Raw genomic sequence first — 25,336 nt, 5'->3', positions numbered from 1 at the left:
TAAAGCTCGACTCGGGGTGCATTGTGAAGAAGATCACTCGGCAGGACTGCTTCCGCTCCGTAAACCAGAAAGAACGGAGTTCTTCCAGTCGACCGATTCGGGGTGGTCCTCAATCCCCACAGAACTGACGGAAGCTCATCGACCCAAGCGCCTGCTGCGTGCTTGAGATCACGCATCAGCTGAGGCTTTAGTCCTTTGAGAATCAGACCATTTGCCCTTTCTGCTTGTCCATTCGACTGGGGGTGGGCGACCGATGCGTAGTCGACTCGAGTGCCTTGAGAGGCGCAAAAAGCTCTGAACTTGTCTGAATCAAAGTTTGACCCATTGTCGGTGATGATGCTATGCGGGACTCCATATCTGAATGTTAACTCTCCGACGAAACTGATAGCAGTGCAAGCATCAAGATTCTTGATAGGCTTAGCTTCAATCCATTTGGTAAACTTGTCGACTGCCACAAGCACATGTGTGAAACCGCTCCTGCCTGTTCTCAATGGGCTAACCATGTCCAGTCCCCAAATAGCGAAGGGCCAGACGAGTGGAATGGTCTTCAGGGATGATGCAGGCTTGTGCGACATGTTGGAGTAGAACTGGCACCCTTCACACTTGTCGACTATCTCTTTTGCCATTTCATTCGCTCTTGGCCAGTAAAATCCCGCTCGGTATGCTTTAGCCACAATGGTCCGAGAGGACGCATGATGACCACTGGTCCCCGAGTGGATATCATCAAGGATTATCTGACCTTCTTCTGGTGTCATACACTTCTGACCGACTCCAGTCGCGCTTTCTCTATACAATTGTCCCTTTATGACTGTAAAGGCCTTGGATCGACGGACGATCTATCGAGCCTCTTCTTCGTCCTCCGGGAGTTCCTTTCTCAGGATATACGCGATGTACGGTATCGTCCAGTCAGGGGTGATTGCCAAAACTTCCATGATTAGGTTGACCACTGCCGGAATTTCAACTTCAGTCGGATCAGTGGCACTCTTTGGCTGCGGGGCTTCATTTGTAAAAGGATCTTCTTGGACTGATGGCGAGTGGATGTGTTCCAAAAACACATTGCTGGGGATGGCTTCTCTCTTGGAGCCTATCTTTGCCAAATCATCAGCCGCTTGATTTTTCAGTCGGGCGATGTGTTGAAGCTCTAACCCCTCGAATTTCTTCTCTAACTTTCTCACTGCATTGCAATAACCAATCATAGCTAGACTTCTGATGTCCCATTCTTTCATCACCTGATTAACCACCAAATCTGAGTCGCCATAGACCATGAGGCGACGGACGCCGAGTGAAATGGCCATGCGCAACCCATACAAAAGTGCTTCATATTCTGCTTCGTTATTGAAGGAATTGAAGTGAATCTGGAGAACATATCTGAGCTTATCTCCTCGGGGGGAAACCAATACTACCCCAGCACCGGAACCATTCAACATCTTAGATCCATCGAAGAACATGGTCCAGTGCTCCGAGTGAACTTGAGTCGGAAGTTGCTGTTCGATCCACTCGGCGACGAAATCTGCAATTGCTTGGGACTTGATAGCTTTCTTTGCCTCAAACTTGATATCTAGGGGAAGAAGTTCAATCGCCCATTTGGCCACTCGACCAGTTGCATCTCTACTGTGCAAAATCTCTGATAGTGGAGCGTCGCTGACGACTGTAATGGAATGATCAGAGAAGTAATGTGCAACCTTCTTCGTGGTCATATAAATCCCATATACAAGCTTCTGGTAATGAGGATATCTTTGCTTTGAAGGAGTCAAAACTTCAGAAACATAATATACTGGGCGCTGAACTTTGAAGGCCTTTCCTTCTTCTTCCCGCTCGACCGTAAGTACTGTACTGACAACTTGTCCTGTGGCTGCAATGTAAATCAGCAAAGGCTCCTTGCTGATTGGGGCAGCAAGCACCGGCTGGGTGGAGAGCAGAGCTTTCAGCTCTGTAAATGCTGCATCAGCTTCTGGAGTCCACTCAAACTTGTCGGACTTCTTCATCAGTCGGTAAAGAGGCAATGCCTTTTCACCGAGGCGAGAGATGAATCGACTTAAAGCGGCCAAGCATCCTGTAAGCTTCTGGACGTCATGCACACACACATGACGTTTCATCCGGAGTATAGTACCAATTTTTTCAGGATTGGCGTCGATTCCCCGTTCGGAAACGAGAAAACCGAGCAACTTCCCACCTGGAACTCCGAACGTGCACTTTGACGGATTGAGCTTGATATCATACCTCCTGAGGTTGGCAAAGGTTTCAGCAAGGTCAGTCAGCAGGTCGGAACCCTTCCGTGACTTGACCACAATATCATCCATGTATGCCTCCACATTCCGACTGATTTGAGTGAGCAAACACTTCTGAATCATCCTCATGAACGTGGCTCCGGCATTCTTGAGGCCGAATGGCATGGTGACATAACAGAAGCACCCGAATGGAGTGATGAAAGCTGTTTTGATCTTGTCGGGCCCGTACAGACGGATCTGATGGTACCCGGAATAGGCGTCTAGGAAAGACAAACGCTCACATCCCGCAGTCGAGTCGACTATCTGGTCGATGCGGGGGAGAGGAAAATGATCTTTCGGGCAGGCCCGATTGATATGCTTGAAATCAATGCACATGCGAAGTGACTTGTCCTTCTTGGGGACCATGACAACATTGGGGAGCCACTCGGAGTGGTAAATTTCTCGGATGAACTCCGCTGCTAAGAGCCGAGCCACCTCCTCGCCAATGGCCTTCCTCTTCTGGATGGCGGACCGTCGAAGATGTTCTTTCACAGGTTTAAATTTTGGGTTGACTCGTAGACAGTGCTCAGCCAGCCCCCTGGGAACTCCACGCATGTCAGTAGGCTTCCATGCGAAGATGTCCCAGTTCTCACGGAGGAACTAGATGAGCGCTTCTTCCTATTTGGAGTCGACCGTCGTTGAGATGTGAGTCGGAGCAGCGTTTGGATCGGTCGGGTGAATGTGAACTGCCTTCATTTCACCGGACGACTGAAAAGCTGATTCTGAAGCAGGCTTCTTAGCTCGTAGCAACTCACTCGGATCTGCAGTCTTCTGGTACTCTTGCAGCTCGACCACCGCCATCTGAGCGTCAGCAATCTTTGAGCCTGTCTGAAAACACTCTTCTGCTTTCTTCCGATTGCCTGTAACAGTGATCACACCTTTGGGACCAGGCATCTTCAATTTGAGATACACATAACATGGTCGAGCCATGAAGCGTGCATAAGCTGGCCTGCCCAAAATAGCGTGATAAGCACTTTGGAAATCCACAACTTCGAATGTCAACTTTTCCTTGCGGTAATTCTTGGAATCACCGAAAACCACATCAAGAGCAATTTTGCCGAGTGACTCGGCTTTCTTCCCAGGAATGACTCCATGGAAACTCATGTGACTGGTGCAGAGCCTAGACATCGGAACGCCCATCCCTTTCAATGTTTCTGCATACAGTATGTTCAAACCCCTGCCTCCATCCATCAGGACTTTGGTCAGTCGAGTGCCTTCGACAACTGGGTCGACCACCAGAGCTTGCCTCCTAGGGGTGGCAATGTGCGTAGGGTGATCAGACTGGTTGAATGTGATGGCAGTCTGGGACCACTTCAAATAATTGGGTGTTGCCGGAGCAACCATATTTACCTCACGGTTAATAACCTTCAGTCGACTTTTGCTCTCAACATCAGCAAAAATCATCAGGGTGGAATTGACCTGGGGGTACCCATCGTCACTATCTTCCTTGTCCACAACTTTGTCCGACTCCTTTTTCTTATCTTTGGACTGCTTGCCCTGAAACTGCTGGATCAGAAGCCGACACTGTCGAGTGGTATGCTTTGGGTAAATGAGTTTACCCTCTTCATCTTTCTTGGTGTGGATGTGACACGGTAGATCCAAAACATCATTTCCATCTTGGTCTTTAACTTTCTTGGGGTTCCAAGGTCCTTTGGGTTTTCCCTTAAATTTTCCCTGGGTTACGGCCAGGGCCTCCCCAGGAGCGGCTGGCTCGGCTTTCCGCTTCTGTTTCCGACTGGAATTTCCTCCGGTTTCCTGGGCGACTGCTTTATGCTTGCCACTCCGGAGTCGATCCTCATCTTCACCATTAGCGTATTTGATGGCAATCTCCATCATCTGATTCAGAGACATCTCTCCGGTTCGACCGAACTTCAGATTCAATTCTCTGTACTTAACGCCTTCTTTAATGGCACAAACTGCTTGATGATCTGGTACATTTTCAACTGTGTGATGCAATGTGATCCACCTCTAGATGTAATCCCTCAGAGTTTCATTCGGTTTCTGCATGCAAGACCGCAATTCCGTAAGGCCTGCAGGTCGCTTGCATGTTCTTTCAAATGTGGTGACAAACACTCGGGAGAGATCCTCCCAAGTGTAAATGCTGCTGGGTGCTAATTGATTCAGCCACGCTCTGGCCGAGCCCTCTAACATGAGAGGCAGGTGCTTCATGGCTACCTCATCGTTCCCACCGCCAATCAGGACAGCCACTCGGTAATCTTTGAGCCAAGTATCGGGCTTGGACTCATCGGTGAACTTACTAACTCCAGTCGCCAACCTGAAGTTGGGAGGGATTACAGCGGCTCTGATGGCTCGACTGAAACACTCCGGCCCTGAAACATGTACTCTGCTACTGGTAGGCGCATCTCTGTCGTGGCCTTCTCGGTGAGCTCTATTCCTGTCGACCAAACCTTGAACGAGAATGGATCTCGCATCAAAGCCTAGTTCCCTGGGGTCGACTGGAATTCTCCGCCCAACACTATGAGGGCGTCTGTCAACCTGCTGTCGAGGCACATATGATCCACTCCTCGGGGGAGGGGTTGGCACTCGACGTCGATCATCACGATCGAATCGGTGATCATACTGCTCATTCCTTCTGTACTGATCACGCCGGTCTCCACGTCCCTCATGCCTCGGAGGCGATCTTGGGCTGTGAGCCTACTGGACTGTATCCGCTGCAACGGATCGACTGTGGATCCTGTTCCACGACTGAGAAACAGCGGAATTCTGGTCTCCCACTGCCCGGAGCAACACTCTGATTTGCAACAAGCCTCTGCCAGCCTCTGACTGGGAGGGCTGAATCGACTCTGCTATGCGGGCCGCAGCCGCCAAATTCTGAATCGGAGTACGATATACCTGCGGGGGCGGAAAGAGTTGACGTCGACTGGATTCTAGAGCCCGTTGACGCGCTCGCTCGTCGAGTATTCGCTGGAGATTCTCCAGTCGAGTGCGCTCGGCCAAGTTAGCCAAGCGCGCGTCCTCGAAGGCTCGGGCCTCGGGGGTTTCTCCAACGATAGGAGTGTGGAGTGCATCCATGTTCCGGCGGCGAAGCTCCTCCCGCTGCAACGACGTGAGAGGCTCGGGGAGATACTCCTCGTGAGGACGCGACGGGTCGCCCCCATCCGCGCTTCCGTCAGCGCGGGGGAAACCGGGAGGACTATGTGGCCCATCGATCACTAGAACCTCTGCAGCTGGGTCACTGCTGTCGCATTCGGATGCGGTCTCTGCGGAGCCAGTCGAACAGGCCGTAGAGGGATTCATCGGGCTTGATTGCCGCAACTTGTGGGGTGGCCGACTGGCGGGCCACCGCATGCCTCACCCACCTCTGAAGCCTCGACCGACCGGAGCGCTTGCGCCGGCGAGAATCAGGGCGGGGAGATGCCATGGAAGCCGACCGATACTGGGTCGACGGCTGCCGCAGGAGGACACCACGGACACATGCGCGAAAGTGCGTTGCCCCGCGGACGGGGAGCGCGTCGACGTCGAGTGGAGCTTCCTGAAGCCAAGCGGAGTCGTCGGCGATGAACGTGAGCACGCCGAGACGGATCTCGCGGCCCTCCACCAAAGCTCCGCCCGAAACCATGATCAAGGAGATCGGAAAAAATCGCAACTTCTCAAACTAGGCGCTAAGACTCCTAGCCCCACGATGGGCGCCAACTGTCGTGATTCTAACTCTGACAGTGATGTAGGGGGGTATGTATGGAGAGGCTAGATCTTAGCTATGGAGGAGTTGTAAGCACACGAGGATTACGAGTTCAGGCCCTTTTCGGAGGAAGTAACAGCCCTACGTCTCGGTGCCCGGAGGCGGTCGACTGAATTATGTGTGTATGAATAACAGGGGTGCGAACGCTTGATACTGAGGAGGGGGTGGCTTATATAGAGTTCGCCAGGCCCCTCCAGCCCTCAGTAATGCAAGGTTTAAAGTACATTAAGACTGGGGGTTACTGGTAACGCCCCTAATAAAGTGCTATGATGACCATAAAAGCTACTTAATGACCGACCGTTTGCGCGCAGGGTGACTTTAGATCTCCTGGCAGTCGAGTGGTTGGAATTTGGTCGAGTGATTGCTTCGTGGTCGAGTGTCTTGAATCTGTTGAGTGGGATACCTCCAAGTCGATTGAAAGGTGACTTCTTCTAGGGATGTCCTTGGGTAGGGTACTTAGGACAGGTCCATGCCCTATCCTAGGTACATAGCTTCATCAGTGACGACAAGGCAGGGGTGAGCCCTAGGGGGGGAGCGCCCTCCACCCTTGTGGATGCCTCGTGGCTCCTCTGATCCATCTCCGATACTCCGTGGGCTTCTTTTGGTCCATAAAAAATCTTCATAAAGTTTCAGTCGTTTGGACTCCGTTTGGTATTCCTTTTCTGTAAAACTCAAAAACAAGGAAAAAAATAGAAATAGGCACTGGTTTCTAAGTTAATAGGTTAGTCCCAAAAATCATATAAAATAGTATAAATGCATATAAAACATCCAAAATGGATAATATAATAACTTGGAACAATAAAAAATTATAGATACGTTGGAGATGTATCAGCCGCGTCGGTTTGGTGTGTCCTGGATGAGGGTGGGGCTCGGATGCCGTGGTGGCGGCCTGGTGGCGGTAGCCTTGGTGCTCTTCGGCGGAGCACGCGGCTCGGGCGGTTTCCGATCTCCATGGTCGTGTGGGCGGCATGTTGACCGGGGTGGGTCGTTCAATGCTGGCGTTGCGGTTGTCCGTAACACAATCCGGTGACGATGAGTGTTGGCCGGGGTGAAAACCCGTTCTGCTTTGCCAGACCGGCGGCGGCGGTGTTCTGACGTCGCCACCTTCTTGAAGGCGCCGTTGCGGCATCTCACTGTCGCCGGGGTGCTCCGGAGGATACCCTAATCCTTGTATTGGGCGGTGGCGACGTGATGGTGTCGTGCCCTTGCCGAAGGCTCCGCCTTGGAGCTCATTGTTCGTCTTACACGGCTTCTCCTCTTCGCAGTGGCTTGCCCACGGTTGAGGGCCCCGACATCTTTGTAGTAGTGCTTATTGGTTTCTTCTGTTGTTTGCTTGGATTTTGTTGGGGTTGTGTTGCTGTTTTCAGCGCCTTTGTATCTTCCTTGGGTGTGTGTGGTGTGTGTGTTTGTATCGGCAGATTGCAGTTGTTCGGTGATGGTTACTTTATTTATAAAGCGGGGGAAACCTTTTTCCGTAGAAAATGGTGTTAGAATTAATGGGCTAGGCCCATAGCAATTTCTGAAATCTCAAAGTAGCTAGTTTCTTGAGCAATTTCCTATTCTCCCTCCTTCCAAAGAAAAAAGAAGAAGAATCAAGCATGCGTGCATAAAAGTAGCTAGTTTCTTGAGCAAGCCCATATTTACTTTACATTGAAAAGAAAGGTAAAGAAAAGAATTGCATCTTCATGCATGCATGCATGATGAGTCAATGTGCCACAGAAACAGCACCGTGTAGTAAATATGGTCTTGATCCTGCACCAAGCAACTTCCAGCTCATCACGTATTTTCAGACTCCCGTTGCACAGTAACACGCTCGCCACGGTCACTCGTGCAAGTTATTAAACTTGAATAGTGTGATAGTGCTCCAGTCAGTGCAGTGCAGTGCTTGTGTTTTCTCTCTGCCGATCGAGCTCATGTGAAAATAAAAAAAAGTCACTGCTAGTTTTTCATTTTTTGTTGGGAAAAGTTACTACAACTAGGTGTATATCCCCTTCACCCTTTTCCTCACTAGCACTGCACTTCGAATGGATAGATTCACATGCAAAGGAAGAATGACACTGGCTGTCGAACCTCCAAAGGAACAAACAGATAGTCCCTGAGTGAGCGAGAACATTCTTTCCTCTTGCAAATCACACCAACTCATCAAGCATGACTTGACACGACGCAACTTAATTGGCAATACCATCACTAATCATCATGGATTAGATTAGATATATACGTGCCATTAATCGTAGGCTCTTGTGCTGATTAGTTAAAGGCCAGCTTGTCACCAGATTGATTGATGACCGTGGCCAGATGGACGGATGATTGCTCACTCGTGAGTTTCTTTTCCAACTCTCTCTAAACGGCGATTCGCTCCACTTTATACTTGTATAAAATCCACACGGTCGAACGATACAACGTGCTGAAGAAATCATTATACAAATTGATCAAAGAACACATGACATACAAAGCCAACAAGAGAAGAAGCACAGAAGTGGTCAAAACGCCACAAAAAGAGACAGTGAGATCTAACGAGCCAGTCACGCTAAAATAGAGGAGCTCCGAGAGTGACGATTCGAGCCTTTTTCTGGTTTAATTAATGCAGTACTAAAGAAGATGCATGCTCTCAATGAAAAGGTGGGGTTTTACAGCTGCAAATTTTACCAAGAATAGACGCAAAGCAAAGCGGAGGTGTGTGAAATGATTGAGTAAAAAGAAGAGGGTGCACTTAATTGAAATGCAACAAGCCTGGTGGTACTTGAGTCATCGGTAACACACAAACATTTGCAGTGCAGGAGATGATTTGGAGGCAAGGCGACCAAAGTTTTTGGTTCTCTCGTCCCATCCTACCATCTCCTGTTGCACCGTCCATCATAATCAGCACCACGTTCCACTCCCCACCCCAAACTCAAAATCATCTACCCCATGTTCAACTATTATTCAACATTTAGCATCTCAAGGACGGCTCATCAGTTACTAGCTAGCTTCCCAAGGGCAAGTAAGTAACAGAAATTGGAAATGAAGCGAGTATATAAATACTTTCCGGGTTTATTGGGCCTCATTGTATTTTTTGTTAAATTTTTAATACAGATTTAAGTAGTAAAATATAAATTATATGCCATAAAAGTTATATTGTTTGCGGAATTTACGGCATTGTTGCGAATCTGATGAAGCGTCTAGAAAAATTGCTCAAACATTTCCGCCTCATGTTGTGGAAGCTAGACAGTTTCATCCATTGGTTCAAAATCCAAAACATGGCGATGTGTATGCGATTGGAGCAGGTGGCTATGTAGGTTTTTTCCTAACATAGGTGGCGACATAACCTTCGGATCGATCCACCACCTCCATCGACATAGGCATAGTGTTGGTCTATAGGGCTCTACTGTTGCCGATTTATCGGGTTTTTTTTTTCATCATTTTTTGTCAGACCTTCATATTGGGTCGTGTGCATCCTACTTATGCAGAGGCCGGGTGTTACTCATAATGCTTTGTATCCGCTTGATGCTACATTTGAGATAATAAAATCGCCCTTTATCGAAAAAATGGCGAACTGTCTCACCCTTATCTTCCAAATTATGCTGTGTATGATCACACATCATGTCATCATCTCCCACATTGTCTCTACATCCAATGGCTGGAGGGGTGGGGGGTACCGGGGAGACGGACGGACACAGGAGGTGCGGCGGCGGCATCGATCTTGGCGGAGAGGTGGCTGGGTGATGCAGCAGAGGTCCAGCAAGGCCTGGGCGGTGAGCAGGAGGGTGCGGTGGCTTTGTCGGGCTCCTGGGAGTGAGTACAGTTAGTGGAGGAGGAGGGTCGGCATCTAACAAAAGTGAGGTTTGAGGGGCATTTTGGGATGGGTCTCGAGTGTCAGAGTCCCCTGATTTGGTCCAATTTAGGAGACTTCGGATGTTGGTCCATGTCTAGCACAATATGAGCTAACGCACCTAAAGTTATCTGGACCAAACATGAGGACCGAACAGCGATCTGTGTTGGAGATGCCCTAACAATGCAGGCTTCGAGAAAAAAGGCTGAGCACAAAGGAGAAATACCTTGGTGCTCCTAGTACATGGGCACCCTATATGCGTCCAATAATTTATTAAATTAAAATAAGTTAGAAAATTCTGAATCTTTTTTGGAATCAAATGTGATGAAGTATTGTACCGGTATTACCCCGCAAAAAAAGTATTGTGCAGGTATGAAAAGTTTGGCCGAGGAATGGTTCCTAATGGCCTCACGGCAAAAAAACAAATCTATGACGACATGTCATGATCGATCTACTTACTGTGGTAGTTAATTCTCTCTGACGAGTGAGATACTCCACTATTGATTAGCAGTGGTACCTGACGGAGTCAGAAGTAATCTAACCCACTTCTGTGCACGGCTGCTTGCTTCAATTCGCATACAGGAAGATGAAGGATTCAATTACTAGCAAATTACTAAGCTTGGTTTAAGCGCGGTAGAGACAAAACCAGCCCTGCACTGCTCCAGTCTGTCTGAAAGTACTACCAAGCACAAATCTCTTATCCCTGCAAGCAACACTGATTTTGGAGGATTCTAATCCTTAGGATTTTTTTTCTATTTTGGTTGTTTGATTCGTAGGATTGTAACCATAGGAATTTTTTCATAGGATTCATTTGCACTAGATTTCATAGTAAATATTCCATCCACTCAAACCTTTTTGAAAGAATCCTACATTTTTTCTATGCACAATCAAACACTCTTACAATCCTATAGGATTCAAGACGACATTTCACTCTAATCCCATATTTTTCCTATTCCCGCGTTTTGAAAATCCTACGAATCAAAGAGGCCCTGAAACTGTTATTGTTACTGACAGATGCTATAAACAAATAAAAAGCTTGTCGAGTGCAGTGCAGTTGAGGACGGAGTCTGACCCAATGTTTAACCAAGCCGCCTTAATTAATATTTGCAAATCAAATACTCACTCTGTCCGAAAATACTTTTCAGATAAATAAATATATCTAGATGTATTTTAATTCTACATAAATTTGTTTTTATTTATCCCTCTAATAAAGTATTTCCAGGTGGAGGGAGTACTTTCTGTGATCCAACTAAATCAGCCATAGCTAATATGGACCAGAGGAGTACATATGTACATACAAGTCTGCGAGCTGCTGCCTCCAAGAAAAAGAAGAAGAAGAAAAAGAATAACGATGGAGCCATATTCATATCCTCTTGCTCTTTCTTTATCAGCAACGTGCGTCTGTGTGTTCGTGTGGCAAACAAAACTTTCATTGTTTAAACACAAAGCAAACCTCCTTCTTCTTTAGCCAAAGCTTGCTTTTGCTTTGCATCCATACATAAAGCAAGAGGGATACAGTCTGTGACACACCGGGATGGGATGGGAGTAGCAACAAAAAGCAGGCCAGATGAGTGGATGGACGAAATTCAAAAGGCGCGGCAATGAAGGAGAGGCATGCGCCCAATGAAAAAGGTGAGTTTTTTACAGCTGGAAATTTTACGAAACGGAGGCAAAGCAGAGCCGGAGAAAAACAAAGGTGCAGACGTGTAGTAAAAAGAAGACGATGCGTTTGATCGAAATGGGACAAGCAGTCAAGCAGTAGCGGTAATTGCTTGACATGATCAACACCGTAATATCATCGCAAATGCTATGGAGAAACAGTGCATATGCACAGTGGCATGACAGATGGTGGTGTCGCCGGCGAGCTTACCTGCCACAGATTAAACACCAACGGATCAATTTTCCTGCTGCTGCTGCTGCACGCACGAATACTAGTGTTCACTCGCTTACTCGCTCACTGGGAGTAATAAGTGATTGTTATCATCAGCATGCATGTGCCACGGAGCTCTAGGTCTGTACCACTAGCAGCCGGCTCCTTAACGACGAATGGGGTCTATGTGAAAAAAGGAGCCTGAGTTGGAGCCAGGTAGGCAGCCACAGGATGGTTCGATCGAGTTAAGTTACCAGTAGTAGTTATATCCGAGGGCTTAGACGCTGCACTATTGAGGGTAACAGTTGCACTACTGGGTAGTAAGTAATTGGAAAGCTTGTCAAGTGATTAAGTAGCGCGCGATTGATACTCGTTCTGCAGAAAGCAAAGATAACTCGTACAGATCGCCTGCCTGTAAAGAAGAAGAAGAGAAGAACCCTTTGTTAATAATTTCACGCGCGCTCACACAAGACGCACGCACGCACGCATGGCCGCTCTACCGCGGTGCTTTGCTTCTGCCATAGTACCCTTTTGCTCTTTAGCAGACACAGCAGCAGAGTGTCTGTGTGTAAGTGTGCGTGTGGCAAACAAAACTCATCAAGATCCTTTCTTTTCTTTTGGCCAATGCTTGCTTTGCTTTTTTTTTTCTTTGTTTTTCTTTTTTTCCGAAACGGAGGCAAAAGCTTTGCCTCATTCATTAAATAAGAGAGAATAGAGTTAGTTACAAACAACCAGAGTACACGGCATGCGGATTACTCGCACAATAGCAAAGACCCTAGTTTTTTAGCACCGGCGATGATCCAAAGGTTAACCTCGGTGGCGATGGAGGAAAGCAGCACTGTCGGAGGGGCGCACTTATGCCTGAAAACTCGTGCGTTTCGCTCATTCCAAATTGTCCATGAAACAAGCATGGTGAGGGATGCCTTGGCTTAAGTACTTGCCCACCAAGATTGGACCGAGTCGAACAAGGGTCAAGTGGAAATGACGAAATCGGGGACGTGGTACTTGTCAATCACCAAGGACCAAAGCCTTCTAGAGAAGTGGCATTTGAAGAATACGTGACTCCTACTCTCTTGTTCCCTCTTGCAAAGTGGGCAAAGATCACAATTTGGCCACCCACGCTTTGCCAATCTATTCGCGGTCCAAATCCTGTCTTGGAGAGCCAACCAAGCAAAGAACTTGACTTTTGGGGGAGCCCAATCTTTCCAAACCATCTTGTCCATGCACTACCAGAATCACCCCCTATGCCGACGACCATAGCCCTGAATCCCGTCGGGACAGATCTATGCCGACGGCCCCCGTCGGCATAGGGCCGTCGGCAACATATACGTCGGCATAGCCTGGGAGGTCGTCAGCATAGAAAAGTCGTCAGCATAGTAGCATTCTCGACGGGGGCCGTACATCTATGCCGACGGCCCTGGCCGTCGGCAACGTTCACGCCTAACGGCGGCTGCCGTCAAGTTTGCCCAACGCCTGGTCGCCACATGGCACACAACGTGGCTTAGTTTCAAACTACGCCGACGGCCTAGCCGTCGGCTTAGGTGTGCCACGTGGCGACCAGACGCTGCTCATGGGACAGGGGTACGTCGGCATATTCCTTCCTCCAGAGCTCCCAGTAGCTGACATGTGGCATCTATGCTGACGGCCTAGCCGTCGGCTTAGTTTAAAAACTGTGCCGACGGCTAGGCCGTCGGCATAGATGCCACGTGTCAGCTACTGGGAGCTCACGCCAGCCCTATGCCGACGGCCTAGCCGTCGGCATAGTTTGCATTTGATTTTTTTTCTTTTTTCTGTTTGTTTTCAGATCAATTCAATTCAAACATACAGCACATATCAGCAGATATATATGATGGAAATAGACATATAGAACACAACGGGATATCATCCGGCACCATCACAACAATATATGCATAAGCATCATCACAATCAACATAAACATAAGCATAAGCATATAGAGAAGCACACAAGTCATCTAAAGGATCATCACCGCACACAAGTCATCTCAAGGATCATCACCACACACAAGGATTATCACCACACACAAGGCTTAAGCGCCAGGACGTCGAGCACCGCGGAGGTCGTCACCGCCAAGACCGCCGAAGCCCAGGTCATCACTGCTAGCGGCAGCGCTACCGTCAAGACCGCCTCCACCTCCGCCTCCGCCTCTGTGGATCGGAGTGGTCGGGCTCCGTGTCTCGGAAGTGCTGCGAAGACCACCGCCAACGGTAGATCCAGTTGTTCCCTGGATGTTGAAAAGTCATATTAACGGGATATATGACTGTGTTGAAAGGCATGGCATGCTTTGGGTGAATAGATTGGGGATGAACTAACCGGCGAGGGGCCAGCGTTCTGTGCCACAAACTCCTCAAAGGTCAGCAACACTGGTTGTGCTGGAGGACATTGTGCTGGCTGCAACTGAGGACACCTACCAGCCGCCATTTCCTGAAAAGCCTGCTGCATCTGGCGATCCCTCTGCACTTGGTGTTCATAAAGCCTCTCATGCCACGCCATGGTATCCTGGCGTGTGTACTACAGGTAGGCCTACGGTATGACATGATGAAACTCATAAAACTACTAAATGCGGAAAATAAAGTGAGCAATGAAGATAAGAGGGAAAATACTTACAGATTGTTGCTCCTGAAAGAGGGATTGTGCACTGGTCACTGGCTTGCTCGTGCGCTAGCTCAGGCTCGGGTCGATCGGACGGAGCTGTGTGTAGGAGATAGTAGGAGTGATCACAGCATCGAGAACCGCCTCCCGACCGTGCTCCTTGGGCCCCATGCTCACCACCGCCCTCTCCTTCAGATCCGCCGCAATGGGGTCAGGTGTGTCAGGATGTAACTTCAGATACGCTGCGGAGTAGGCCTTCTTCCTCCCCGCGGTCTACTTGCCGTAGTACTTGGGCTCGCCAGGCTTGGGGTCCTTCCGCGTATGGGCGATCTCCCACGCCTGCATGTGTGAGAGCGGCCGCTTCAGTTTCTCCTCCTGCACCACCAAACAGAGGTTAGTCATACATAAGAAAGTGATGGTAAATAGAAGAATAAGAATGTTTAATGGGGTTAGTCATACATTAACTGCCTTGTGGAGATAGTGGTTTCGGTTTCCCTGAGCATGTACTCCCTCCTTCCCTCGGTTAGCCTTGTTTTTTATTCTCATAGCCGCCCAGACTCCAGCCTCATCACACCAAAGATCCACCAATGCCGCCCAGGACTCATCTTTTCCATAACACCAATTTGGACACACCTACATAATAAAAGCATAATGGCATGTCAACACGAAATGGTGAAATGTACCACAAGGTAATGAAAGCATATTGAAAAATCTTTTATACTTACCGCCAAGAACTCGTCCCTCTCGAAGGCAATGCCCATCCTCCGCGCTTCTTCCTTGGTCATCTTCACACCAAGAACATCGTGGTAGTATGTCGAGATGGCCACATATCGCACCTCGTACTGCATCTGGCGGGCCTTCTTCTTGCATTGGCGCAGCACGATCTGGTCCGCTCTGGCCCTGTGCTCCGGAAGAACTCGATGGAATTTCTACAATCATGCATGAAAAAAGAATGGAAGAAGCCATGAGTTAAATCATTCATGAAACTAGAATGGACTTGTGCTTCTGAAGAGAACTCACCCAGAAAGTAGTGATCACGGCCTTGGCATGGGTCTCATGGTCCGCGTGGAGGGCCGCTTCCCAGTGGTCCCAGCTCGTGGCCAAAACCCGACGGTCCGGCTGCCTGACTGGATCCGGACAGTACAACCCCGATCCGCGTGGAGAAGCCTGGTGAAAAGATCTTCTCTAGCTTGACTATCAACTCCGGTGCCTTCTTATGCAATTTTTAAATCACCTCTTGACTTACTTCTTTAGCACAGAGCATGCGGAAGAAATGGCTAAGCTCGGCAAGCAATCGCCAGACTTGCTCGGGGACATAGCCTCGAACCATCACCGGCATTATCCGCTCAATCCATACATGGTAGTCATGACTCTTTGGGCCGGTCACTTTGCCCATTGAAAGATTGACTCCCTTACTTATATTCGATGCGTAACCATCGGTGAACTTCAAAATTTGTTTCAGCCAGATAAGTACTTCCTTTTTTTCTAGCGGTTTAAGGACAAAGTCAGCATCTGGCTTGAACCGGTTTTTTCGACCGCCTGTGGGAGGCTTCATGTTCAGGCATGGTCTATCACAAATTCTCTGTTGATCGGATCTAGCTTTAATGTTATCCTTCGTCTTATCAGGAATGTTGAGGATCGTGTGGAAAAGGGACTCTGCCACATTCTTTTCGGTGTGCATCACATCAATATTGTAAGGAAGTTTGAGGTCCTTGAAATAGGGAAGCTGCGAGAAGGGGGTAATGTGAGTCCAGTTGTGCGTCTCACCATATCCCTTGAAGCCTTTGGCTTTGGCTTTGCCTTTGCCTTTGACTTTAGCGTTGAGAGCTTTTAGCTGAGCAAGAACATTTGCCCCCGAAAATGTTGGAACCTCAGTTACTTAATGAACAACCCGGCCTTTCGTGAAGTTCTTCTTGTCTTCCCTATCTGGATGGTCCGGAGGGAGGAACTGTCGATGCAGGTCAAAGGCTACATACTTGCCACACTTACTTAGCTAAATCATTCGCAGAGCCTGCATGCACACTGGGCATGGCATCTTCCAACTTGTACACCATCCGCAGAATAGAGCATAGACGGGAAAGTCATGCATGCAATAGTGCAACCAAAATTTCATCAAGAAATTTCTCTGCAGATCCCGGTCATATGTCAACCTCGGAAAGTACCAAGAATGGTGCAAAGCATCGACCAGCGGCTGCATAAACACACCCAATTGCTTCCCCGGGTATTCAGGCCCCGGAATGATGAGCGACAAGAACATGGTCTTCCGTTGCATTAGGGCACCGGGAGGAAGATTGAGCGGAATTACAAACATGGGCCAGCAGCTGTATGGATTGGACGACATACCATATGGATTCAACCCATCACCTGATATGGCTATTCTGACATTCCCAGCCTCGGCTGCTTCCTCGGGGTATTCTTCATTGAACGACTTCCATGCTTCCCCTTCCGATGGATGTACGATTTTTTTTGGATTGTACCTTATACCTTCCTTGTGCCACTTCATCATTTTGGCAGACTCCTTCGTGATGAAAAGGCGCTGTGGTCTTTTTATAAAATCAAGATACCGAAGAACCTTAACGGGGATGGTTAGCTGCTTTTTCTCACCATCCTCACCGACCACCTCAATGTACCGAGACGAACCGCACTTCCTACAGTACTTGTCATCCGCATACTCGTGCCTAAACAAAAGGCAATTCTTCGGGCAAACATCTATTTTCTCATAATCCATAGAGAGTGCCTTCATGATTTTATTTGAATCGTACATGCTTTTCGGCAGTTCATGACCCTCAGGGAGGCTGTTAGCCCATACTCCCAGGAATGCTTCGAAGCATTTTTGGCTACAGCCGTACTCAGCCTTGACTGCAATCAGTTGCGAGATGGCATCCAGCTGAGATATTTTCGCACCCGCATAAAGAGGTTTCTTCGACGAGGCCAAGACCTCCAAGAAGGCCTTTGCGGTTGCCTCCGGCTCCTCCGGTTCATTCTCTGAAGGTGTCGCATTTGCCGTTTCTGCAACAATGACATCATCTATCATGTCCCTGACCCCGTCGTCCTCATATCCATCGATGCGTTGTCGCATCACCTCCTCTCTTCCACGGTCCTGCTCGGCTATGATTATCGGCGGCATGTCAAAGTTTGGCATATATCGGTGCGTGCGAAGGTGCTCACTCATGTCCGTTTGATTTCTACGGTGACGTCTGGCACATCTCGCACAGGGGCATGGTGGGATAATTCTCATTGGACGACGGAATATCTCCTTCAAATACACATCAGTTTTCGCGATCCACTCTGATGTTACTCGATTCCGATGGATAAAACCACTGTACATCCACTGATTATCTGCCATCCTTTGCTTTTTTACAAGCCACACATCATAATTAAGGATTCACTTAAATTAATCACATCGAATTTTTAGTTTCTACCGCATTGAATCCACCTACATCTCTAATAGGTAAAGATGGGTCCTAATCCCACCCGAGGATGTGTAGATTGAGTACGTTCTCCATTCTACCCCGTTTCGAGACAAAATTTCGGCAGCAACTCCCCGCTATTCTCTAGATACACGTCTCGGCAAATAGCCGAGAGAATGTGCTCCGGAGAACAATGGGGAGGCGCCGCTGAAATCCTGTCTCGGAACGGGGTAGAACATGGAGAACATACCCAATCTACACATCCTCGGGCTGTCCGTCGAAAACGCTGGACAATCTGAAAGAGCTGCGGTGATAAATATGCAATTGAATGCATATTTATCGATGCAACCCTTTCGGACGGGGGACGCCTAGGTTACGCCAGTTGAGTTGAGAATGAAATCTAGTGATATGAAAAAATGGAGGAGATGGAATTGTAGCTCACCCTCGGCTGTAGAGGAAGTAGTCGAACAACAGAGAGATGCTCAGGGGGACCAACGCATTGTACAACGGTCACTCCGATGAAATGCGACACCACAAAGCCTGCAAAATCCATCGCGATAAAAAAAATTAGAACATCACAATCATCATCATCATCATCATCTCAAAAATTATCGAAGCATAAAAAATATCATCATCTATCATCCACATCATCATCTAACAATCATCTATCATCGGTCATCATCATCATCTCAAAATCATCGAAGCATAAAAAATCATATCTCTCCTCATCTAACAATCATCATCATCTAAAAGAAATCCATATGAACAAGTTATGAACATCACCATTTTTCTCAAATAAGTATTCTTTAGCAAGACCATTAAGTGTCAATAAATATTTCATCATTGATTTGTAGCAACACCATCATGATCAAAATACCACCGTGCAAAAAGTATATAATCACACATCACACAACAACATTCACAGTTCAACTTAAAAAAACTCATATTGCTAATAACATCCATTGATCAATATTTTGCAAACTAACTACATCTAACAAATATGACATACATTCCATCATCTATGCATTCATCCACCTAAATATAGTACCAAAACACTAAAAAAAGAAGAAAAAAACTCATGTAGAGGGCCGGCTGGTCGGGTCGGAGGAGAGGGGCGGCGGCGATTGGGGGCGGTGATGAGCTGCAGCACAGGGAGGGCCGGTTGCTCCAACCAGTCGGGAAGGGGCGCCGGACCCGCGGCCGGAGTCAAGACCTTGCGGGCCGGTGCGGGCGCGGACGGTGGTGACACAGGGCGGGTGCGGACGGGGCGGCGTGGGGCGGGGAGGCGTGGGGCGGGGAGGACGTCGGGGTGGGTGCAGCGGGGAGGCGCGGGGCGGGGAGGACGTCGGGGAGGACGTCGGGGTGGCCACAGGGGCGGGGAGGACGGCGGGGAGGCGCGGGGCGGGGAGGACGTCGGGGCGGCACGGGGGCGGGGAAGATAGCGGGGCGGGCAGGACGGCGGCGCAGGTCGGGAGGACCACAGCGTAGCGCGGGTCAGGGTGGGGACGACGGCGGCACGACACGGGAAGAGGGTGGCGGCGGTGGTTGGGGGAGAGAAACGGGTGGAGGAGAGGAGACGTGCAGCGAGTGGAGGAGAGGAGGGCGTGCATCGACTGGATAAGGTTGGACCTAAGCCGACGGCTAGGCATAGGCTTGGTCCCACCTGCCAGCGACAGAGCCCAGTCGATAAGGTATGAGATATGCCGACGGCCTAGCCGTCGGCATAGGTACTTTGCATTTTTTTATTTTTTTATTACGGCATTTTTTAAATTTTTATGGCATATTTATTTTTTTATAAATTCAATTATTACTATTTTTCAGTTTGTCGTGTGTAACCTGTGGTGGCCATTTCCCCCCTCCGAGAGATGGCGGCAGCGACGCCCATGAGGGTGGCACACCCCGGAGCCGCGGGGAGGGTGGCGGCGGCTAAGTCTGGAACCCCCTCACAAGTCTTGCGTAGGCGGCCTCTCACAAGTCTGGAAGTGTTGTGGCAGGTGCAAACGCCCGGCACGCGTCTCCGGGGTGTGCCCCCCCTCACGGACGGCGCCGCCGCCGGCACCTGGAGGGGGGAAACGGACGCGTCGGGTCTACACGGAGGGGATCTTGCCGTGGGTCTGGCCCGTATGTTGCTCCAAAGTGTTCCTATAAGCTGACCTAACACAACCGGGTGGATACGTCCACTGCTCAAAGCCCGTCCGTGCAAAGTCAAAGGGGTAGATCTCGTGGTCAAACGCTACAGGGTTAGGCGGGACGAGGGCCCTTGGGGGGGTAGCAATGCCACCCGAGCGTCGCACCGGGCACTCATACATGCGGGATGGTGTGGCGGCATGTCCGAAGAGGCGGCACACGTCTCCGGGGTGTGCCCTCCCCCCCTCATGGACGGCGATGACACGGTAGTAGACGTTCTGCGGTAACGATGCGGCGTGAATATTATTAAATACTCGGATCGCGATAAAATCATGAGTTTTTTACACGACGTGGGCACATGTGCTGTAGGACTGATGGTAATTTTTCATAATTGTTCGTGATGGAGTAGTATTTGAACAATTCCCTCTTACGCGGATTGCTCTTCGCGTGTCTACGACTGTGGCCAGCGGCCTCCGGGGGCTAGCATGCCGCCAAATCTTGCGTAGGCGGCCTCTCACAAGTCTGGAAGTGTTGTGGCGGGTGCAAACGCCCGGCACGCGTCTCCGGTGTGTGCCCCCCCTCACGGACGGCGCCGCCACCGGCACCTGGAGGGGGGGAACGGACACCTCGGGTCTACACGGAGGGGATCTTGCCGTGGGTCTGGCCCGGATGTTGCTCCAAAGTGTTCCTATGGGCTGACCTAACACAACCTGGTGGATACCACTACTAGGGAAAAGGCTAGCAGCAGCGGGGGTTTTAGGTCTATCAGTAGCGCGGGGTCCGGCTCTACTAATAAGGTGCTACAGCTAACACGTAGCAGTAGCACGTGCTCACCAGCGCTACTCTACACAAGTGTAGCAGCAACGCTCTTAGTGGAAGTTTTCTGCTGCTAATAGCTATAGTGTGCTTCTCCTGTACGCGCTACTGCTACTACCGCGCTGCTGCTAACTTTTCTCCACTCACTACTGCTAATTTTAGTAGTTTTTTTGGGCATATTTGTTTTGTATTTGAACAGGCTTTATAGAAGAATCTTTAGCACATATAAATGTCATCATGATACACATACAAATGTCTACGAGACCAGAAATGTAATCATAGCATATACATACAAATAGTCTCATCATAATCATCATCCAACACAAAGTGGTATCTTGTCATCATCTCGAAAATAGCGATACATGCAAGTCTCGAATACTTGCAACTAGAACGTCATCCATCTAAACAAAGGTATACACGAGAAGAGCTATCACTATGAGTGAGAGCGGAACTATGCAGTACATGAGGTGGCGGTTACGAGTCCTCTCTCGCGCTAGCGTGAACCTCAAGTAACTAGCTTCTCCTTCTTGTCTGCTTTTGAAGCCTTTATGGCTGGCGCCCGAGAACCCATTCACTTGTGCCTGACACTCATGCCACTCGTTGTACACCCTCGGAACCTTCCCTTTGTACACGACATAGCACTTCCATCTCGCCATCAAGAAACTAGGTACCTGTTAGAGATGCATGTTCATGAAGAGGATGTACAATCATATATATGCAACAAAATATACTAGAGGAACACCGAAAAAGAAAGGGTTAGCAACTAGATGCATCATATAGTATGCAAATTAGTTAACTAGAGGTACGCAGGTCATCGTACGCAAACTAACAAAGTAGCGTTACACAAGTTCGGCAGGGACCGTGGACATCACAAAGTTTCATTGCTACAAAAAGTATACAAGTTCAACCAACACATATCATCATCATCGGCATCATAAATCACTAGAAGTTCCATCCTTCCATATCATTGAGGATGGACCCTAGCTCCTTGAACGGCATGAGGTCTAGACATTGCATGCCTATGCGAGTTCGGACGTCAGCTCGCAACATAGGCTGTGGTGGAACATCCCCTTTACATTGACGACTTCTTTCATCATGATCGTCGCAATGTCGCTTTGGATGCGAAAGAAGTCATCTCTAAGTTTATAATCCGCTTCTCCATGAGATTCTAGCCACTTGTGGATATGATCATCATTTCTGTTTCTCATGCGAAGCTTTTGGTGATCCGTGTTGAACTGAATCATGAGATGGACGATGTAGAATCCATCCTTCTTGCTTGGTTTTGGGACATGGATGCAGGAGAAGTTAGTTTTATGCGCGAAACCCATCTTCTTGTTCCTTTGTTTCCTGATCTGCATGTGGCCACCTCTAATGCTGAAGCCTTGGAGAGCATCATCTAGAATATTCATTATGTGGGTGTAGTCTTTTTTCTCATAGTCTCTGGAAGGGTCAAAATACACAGCGTGGGAGACTTGCGGGTAAAGAACGATAAGGACGGCGCGCTCGTTGCTGCGGGGAAAAGACACCTCAAATTATTCCCCGTAGAGAGAGAAGGAATGATTGAAATGTATGAAAGGGTTGTTCGGAACTGACTTACTTTGGATGATAAGGCACGAGGAAAATTTCCCGGTCCTTATTCTGTACCATGAAGTTTTGGAGGTAGTCCCTAGCAGTTTCACGCTGAAAGTCGCCGAGACTCAAGAAAGACTTGTGCATGTAGTACGGATCCGCCACACAGATTTGCGAGACTTCTTCACTCTTCATGACGGAGGTCATATGTAGCGCAAAAAGGCGGACGATTGTAAAATCGAGCCACCTTGTCAGAAACATCTCAAAGATATGGTCAAACCGCAGGAAGAACACCTCCGCGGGCCGTGTCTCGACTTAGCACTCCCCCTCAGGCACACGAGCCGCGTATGTCGGATATCCTGGATCCTTTGAGGCTAGTAGGCTTTTCTCAGTCGACAGCACATGGTCGTGCAGTCTCCTGAGATCCCCTGATAGTGCCTCCAGCGGTTTCGGCGGTAGCATCGGCTCCCCCGTGAGATGGAACATGGACACACCTTTCACGGGTACACGCTCTTCAGAATGCATCGTCTGGCTGCTATGTGCTCTGGCTTGTTTGGAGGCAGCTATCTTCCCCGATCTCTTTCTCTCCTTTTTCTTGGGCACACCTTCTAGACCCTTCCTTAACCCCTGCCCAGTGTTCCCGGGCTAAGTACTGTACGACCCTCGCGCCCGGCTAGTTGAGCCTGTGTTGAGGCGGCATCTTCACGCGTGTCCTGTGAGGATTTCATGAAGAGAGACTTTTTGCAATCCCTGCTACAACCTTCCTGCCCGGGCATATCATCCATATCCTCATTAGCAAGCTGATAGCCCGATTCTTCATATGGTTGACTCATCAATTCTATGTCACAGTCATACGCGTTTGTATTGAGGAAATCCATAGGGTCGACATCCGTCTCATCATCCATTCTCTGTTCTACAGGACAAATTACATCAGCCAGTACTATTGCACCCCCTTCATCATGTCGTCCGCCGCTCTCACCCGGCACTACATGAGTTGGTAATTGCGTAGGCGGGGTGATGGTCTCCGCACATGCTTGTTGATGTGTGGTTAGTGGTGTGCTCTCGGCCGGCTCCAGACGAATAAGATTCTTCGGCCATAGCAGCACCCAACCCTTGCAGCTTCCAATCCGCGGCGGGGTCTCGTCGTCCGCTCCCACATGCTGTACTGGAGGAGGCAAATCCTCATGCCCCGATTTCACACTGGACAAGCTAACCCTGAAGGGCCCAGCAGGGATCGGCTGGTTGTGGAACATGGGTTGCAAGGGGTCCATTATCATCCCCTTTCCCACGTCCACCTTCTGGCCTTTGATCAAGTAGAGTATGGTGCACGGGGTTTCTTTCGCCTGCAAACACATATGTCTATGGCGTAAAACATCCGAAAGGCAACAAAAATGGAAGATTATATATATATATATATGGTGGTGCGACATGTAATTACCGTGATGGCGTCGAGCTCAACCAAAGACGAAGGCCCACCGAGCACGCCAGAGACTGAGGACGGGCTGCTATGAGCGGGTGCGGCTGCGAGAGGAGGCCCGGTTGCGTGGGCAAGTGATGGTGCGATGATGTTGTTGTTCATGGAGTTGCTCCCGACGAAACTGGGCAACGGGAAATCATGTACCGTCTTGTCTGGATTTTCCTTCGTCCAGTTGATGATAACTGGAACCAAGTTAGTAGCGAAATCATTTCTACAGGCAGTTACAGCTGCATTGACTGCCTGCTGTAACAACTCATATTTGTCCTCGGCTGCTTTTTTCGCGTCCTCAGCTGCTTTTTTCTCAACCGCAAGCTTCACCTTCGCGTCGATGTCCGCCTGACTAAACTTCTTTTTCTGCTTCTTGGCCTCCGGGCCCTCGTTGTGAAACACCTTCCACGTGGCGCCGTCTCCGGCGCTGTGCACACGACCATATTGCGGCCGCTGGCCCAAAGGGAGTCCCTTAAGTTCGTTCAAGGCCCGGTTGAGAGGGGTGTCCCACTTGGACCTCATCAGAGAAGTAGGGATTTCGGCTGCAAGCTGGTGTTGCTTCTCCAGTAGTCTAATCAATTTCCTCGTGATCTGGTCTGTGTAAAAAACCTTTTCTCCTTGTCCCACTTGTAGCGGCCCCTGATGAAGTCACGCTCTAAGGGGTTGGTGAAATTCACGAAGGGGTCTGGGAGACCCGCGGCTTCACGTTCCGCGTCCTCCTTATCTCATATGGGCCTTTTACCGAGGTAGCCACGGCTTCCGAGGCGATGCTTTCCCGTGTTCCTTTGTTGAAGGCTCTTGAATTTCGCAGCCTTAGCCTTGGCGTCCTCGGTAGCGCAAGTATCCTTGAACTTTTCGAACTCCTCTTCCGTAAGTGTCGGATTTTCCTCTAGAATCTTGGACAGGGGTTCCTCAGCCTCAATAGCTCATTTCACCCTCCCTTTTCAGGAGGCCAAATCATTGCTGAACATGCCCATGGCGTGATTGTTAATCTTTTTCATCTTCGGATCATCCCACGATTGTTCTATGTTATCATCCCGGTCGGGGAACTTGAATCTCTTGTGCAACTTCGTTAGGAGCAACTGTAGGATGCATCAAATGTTCTTTACTCCTTAAGTCATCGTCATTGATGCTCGCGCATTCCTGTAGGATGCATCCTACTTGGTTCCCATAGCACTTGCGAGGTTCTTCCGGCTCTAACGGCTCAAACTTTCCAGGTGCCATCTTTGTGATCACAAGTCGTCCAATCCCTAGTTTGTTAGGTTTTCTTATCCTCTTCTTCTTATGCTTCCTCTTTTCGGTAGCGGCATCGGCGCCGGTACCTTCCCCGCCGATATCTTCCCCGCCGGTACCTTCCCCACCGGTCTCGGCGCCGCCATCGGTGCCGGCGCCGTCGGTGTCGATGTCGGCGTCAGTACCATCATCGAGGCGGACCTGCAAACCTTGCTTAGCAGTCAAAAAGTCGAGGTAGTCTTGTTCACCCTGATAATCCATCTCGTATGCATCTTGGTCAGAAGGCCCAGTTTCTTCGTTGTTCGACATGTTTCCTATGATTAAGTGTCCTCATTTATTTCTAAAAGTATGAATAAATGAGAAATGACATAAAAAAGAAATCTATGTGCCAGCACTCGATATGCCAACTATGTAGCACAAATCATGCCTTTATTCACGGGAAATTTCGGCATGACCTTTGC

The 25,336-nt window shown here is 49.1% G+C and overlaps 1 protein-coding gene across 1 annotated transcript; it reads right to left on the bottom strand.

Moving 5' to 3' along the window:
• Positions 1–13,537: 13,537 nt before the first annotated feature.
• Positions 13,538–18,252, bottom strand: LOC125534621. Its single transcript, XM_048697794.1, has 6 exons — positions 18,108–18,252; positions 14,981–15,184; positions 14,715–14,888; positions 14,271–14,630; positions 13,977–14,186; positions 13,538–13,887 (listed from the first exon to the last, which is right to left on the bottom strand). Exons 1-4 carry the CDS (start codon positions 18,216–18,218, stop codon positions 14,529–14,531), a joined length of 591 nt encoding a protein of 196 aa, XP_048553751.1. The 5' UTR covers positions 18,219–18,252; the 3' UTR covers positions 13,538–13,887; positions 13,977–14,186; positions 14,271–14,528.
• Between the last annotated feature and the right edge of the window lie 7,084 nt (positions 18,253–25,336).

The sequence above is a fragment of the Triticum urartu genome, chromosome 2 (assembly GCF_003073215.2).
Source record: "Triticum urartu cultivar G1812 chromosome 2, Tu2.1, whole genome shotgun sequence".
Taxonomy (NCBI): domain Eukaryota; kingdom Viridiplantae; phylum Streptophyta; class Magnoliopsida; order Poales; family Poaceae; genus Triticum; species Triticum urartu.
Note: the sequence above shows the minus strand (reverse complement) of the source record. Positions and strands in the feature narration are given on the sequence as shown.

Coding starts and splice junctions, on each gene's coding strand:
- LOC125534621 (XM_048697794.1), bottom strand. CDS start 18,218: ATGGATTTTGCAGGCTTTGTGGTGTCGCATTTCATCGGAGTGACCGTT. Junction 14,889..14,980: donor AGAGGGACGAGTTCTTGGCG/GTAAGTATAAAA, acceptor TTTATTATGTAG/GTGTGTCCAAATTGGTGTTA. Junction 14,631..14,714: donor ATCTCCACAAGGCAGTTAAT/GTATGACTAACC, acceptor TTGGTGGTGCAG/GAGGAGAAACTGAAGCGGCC.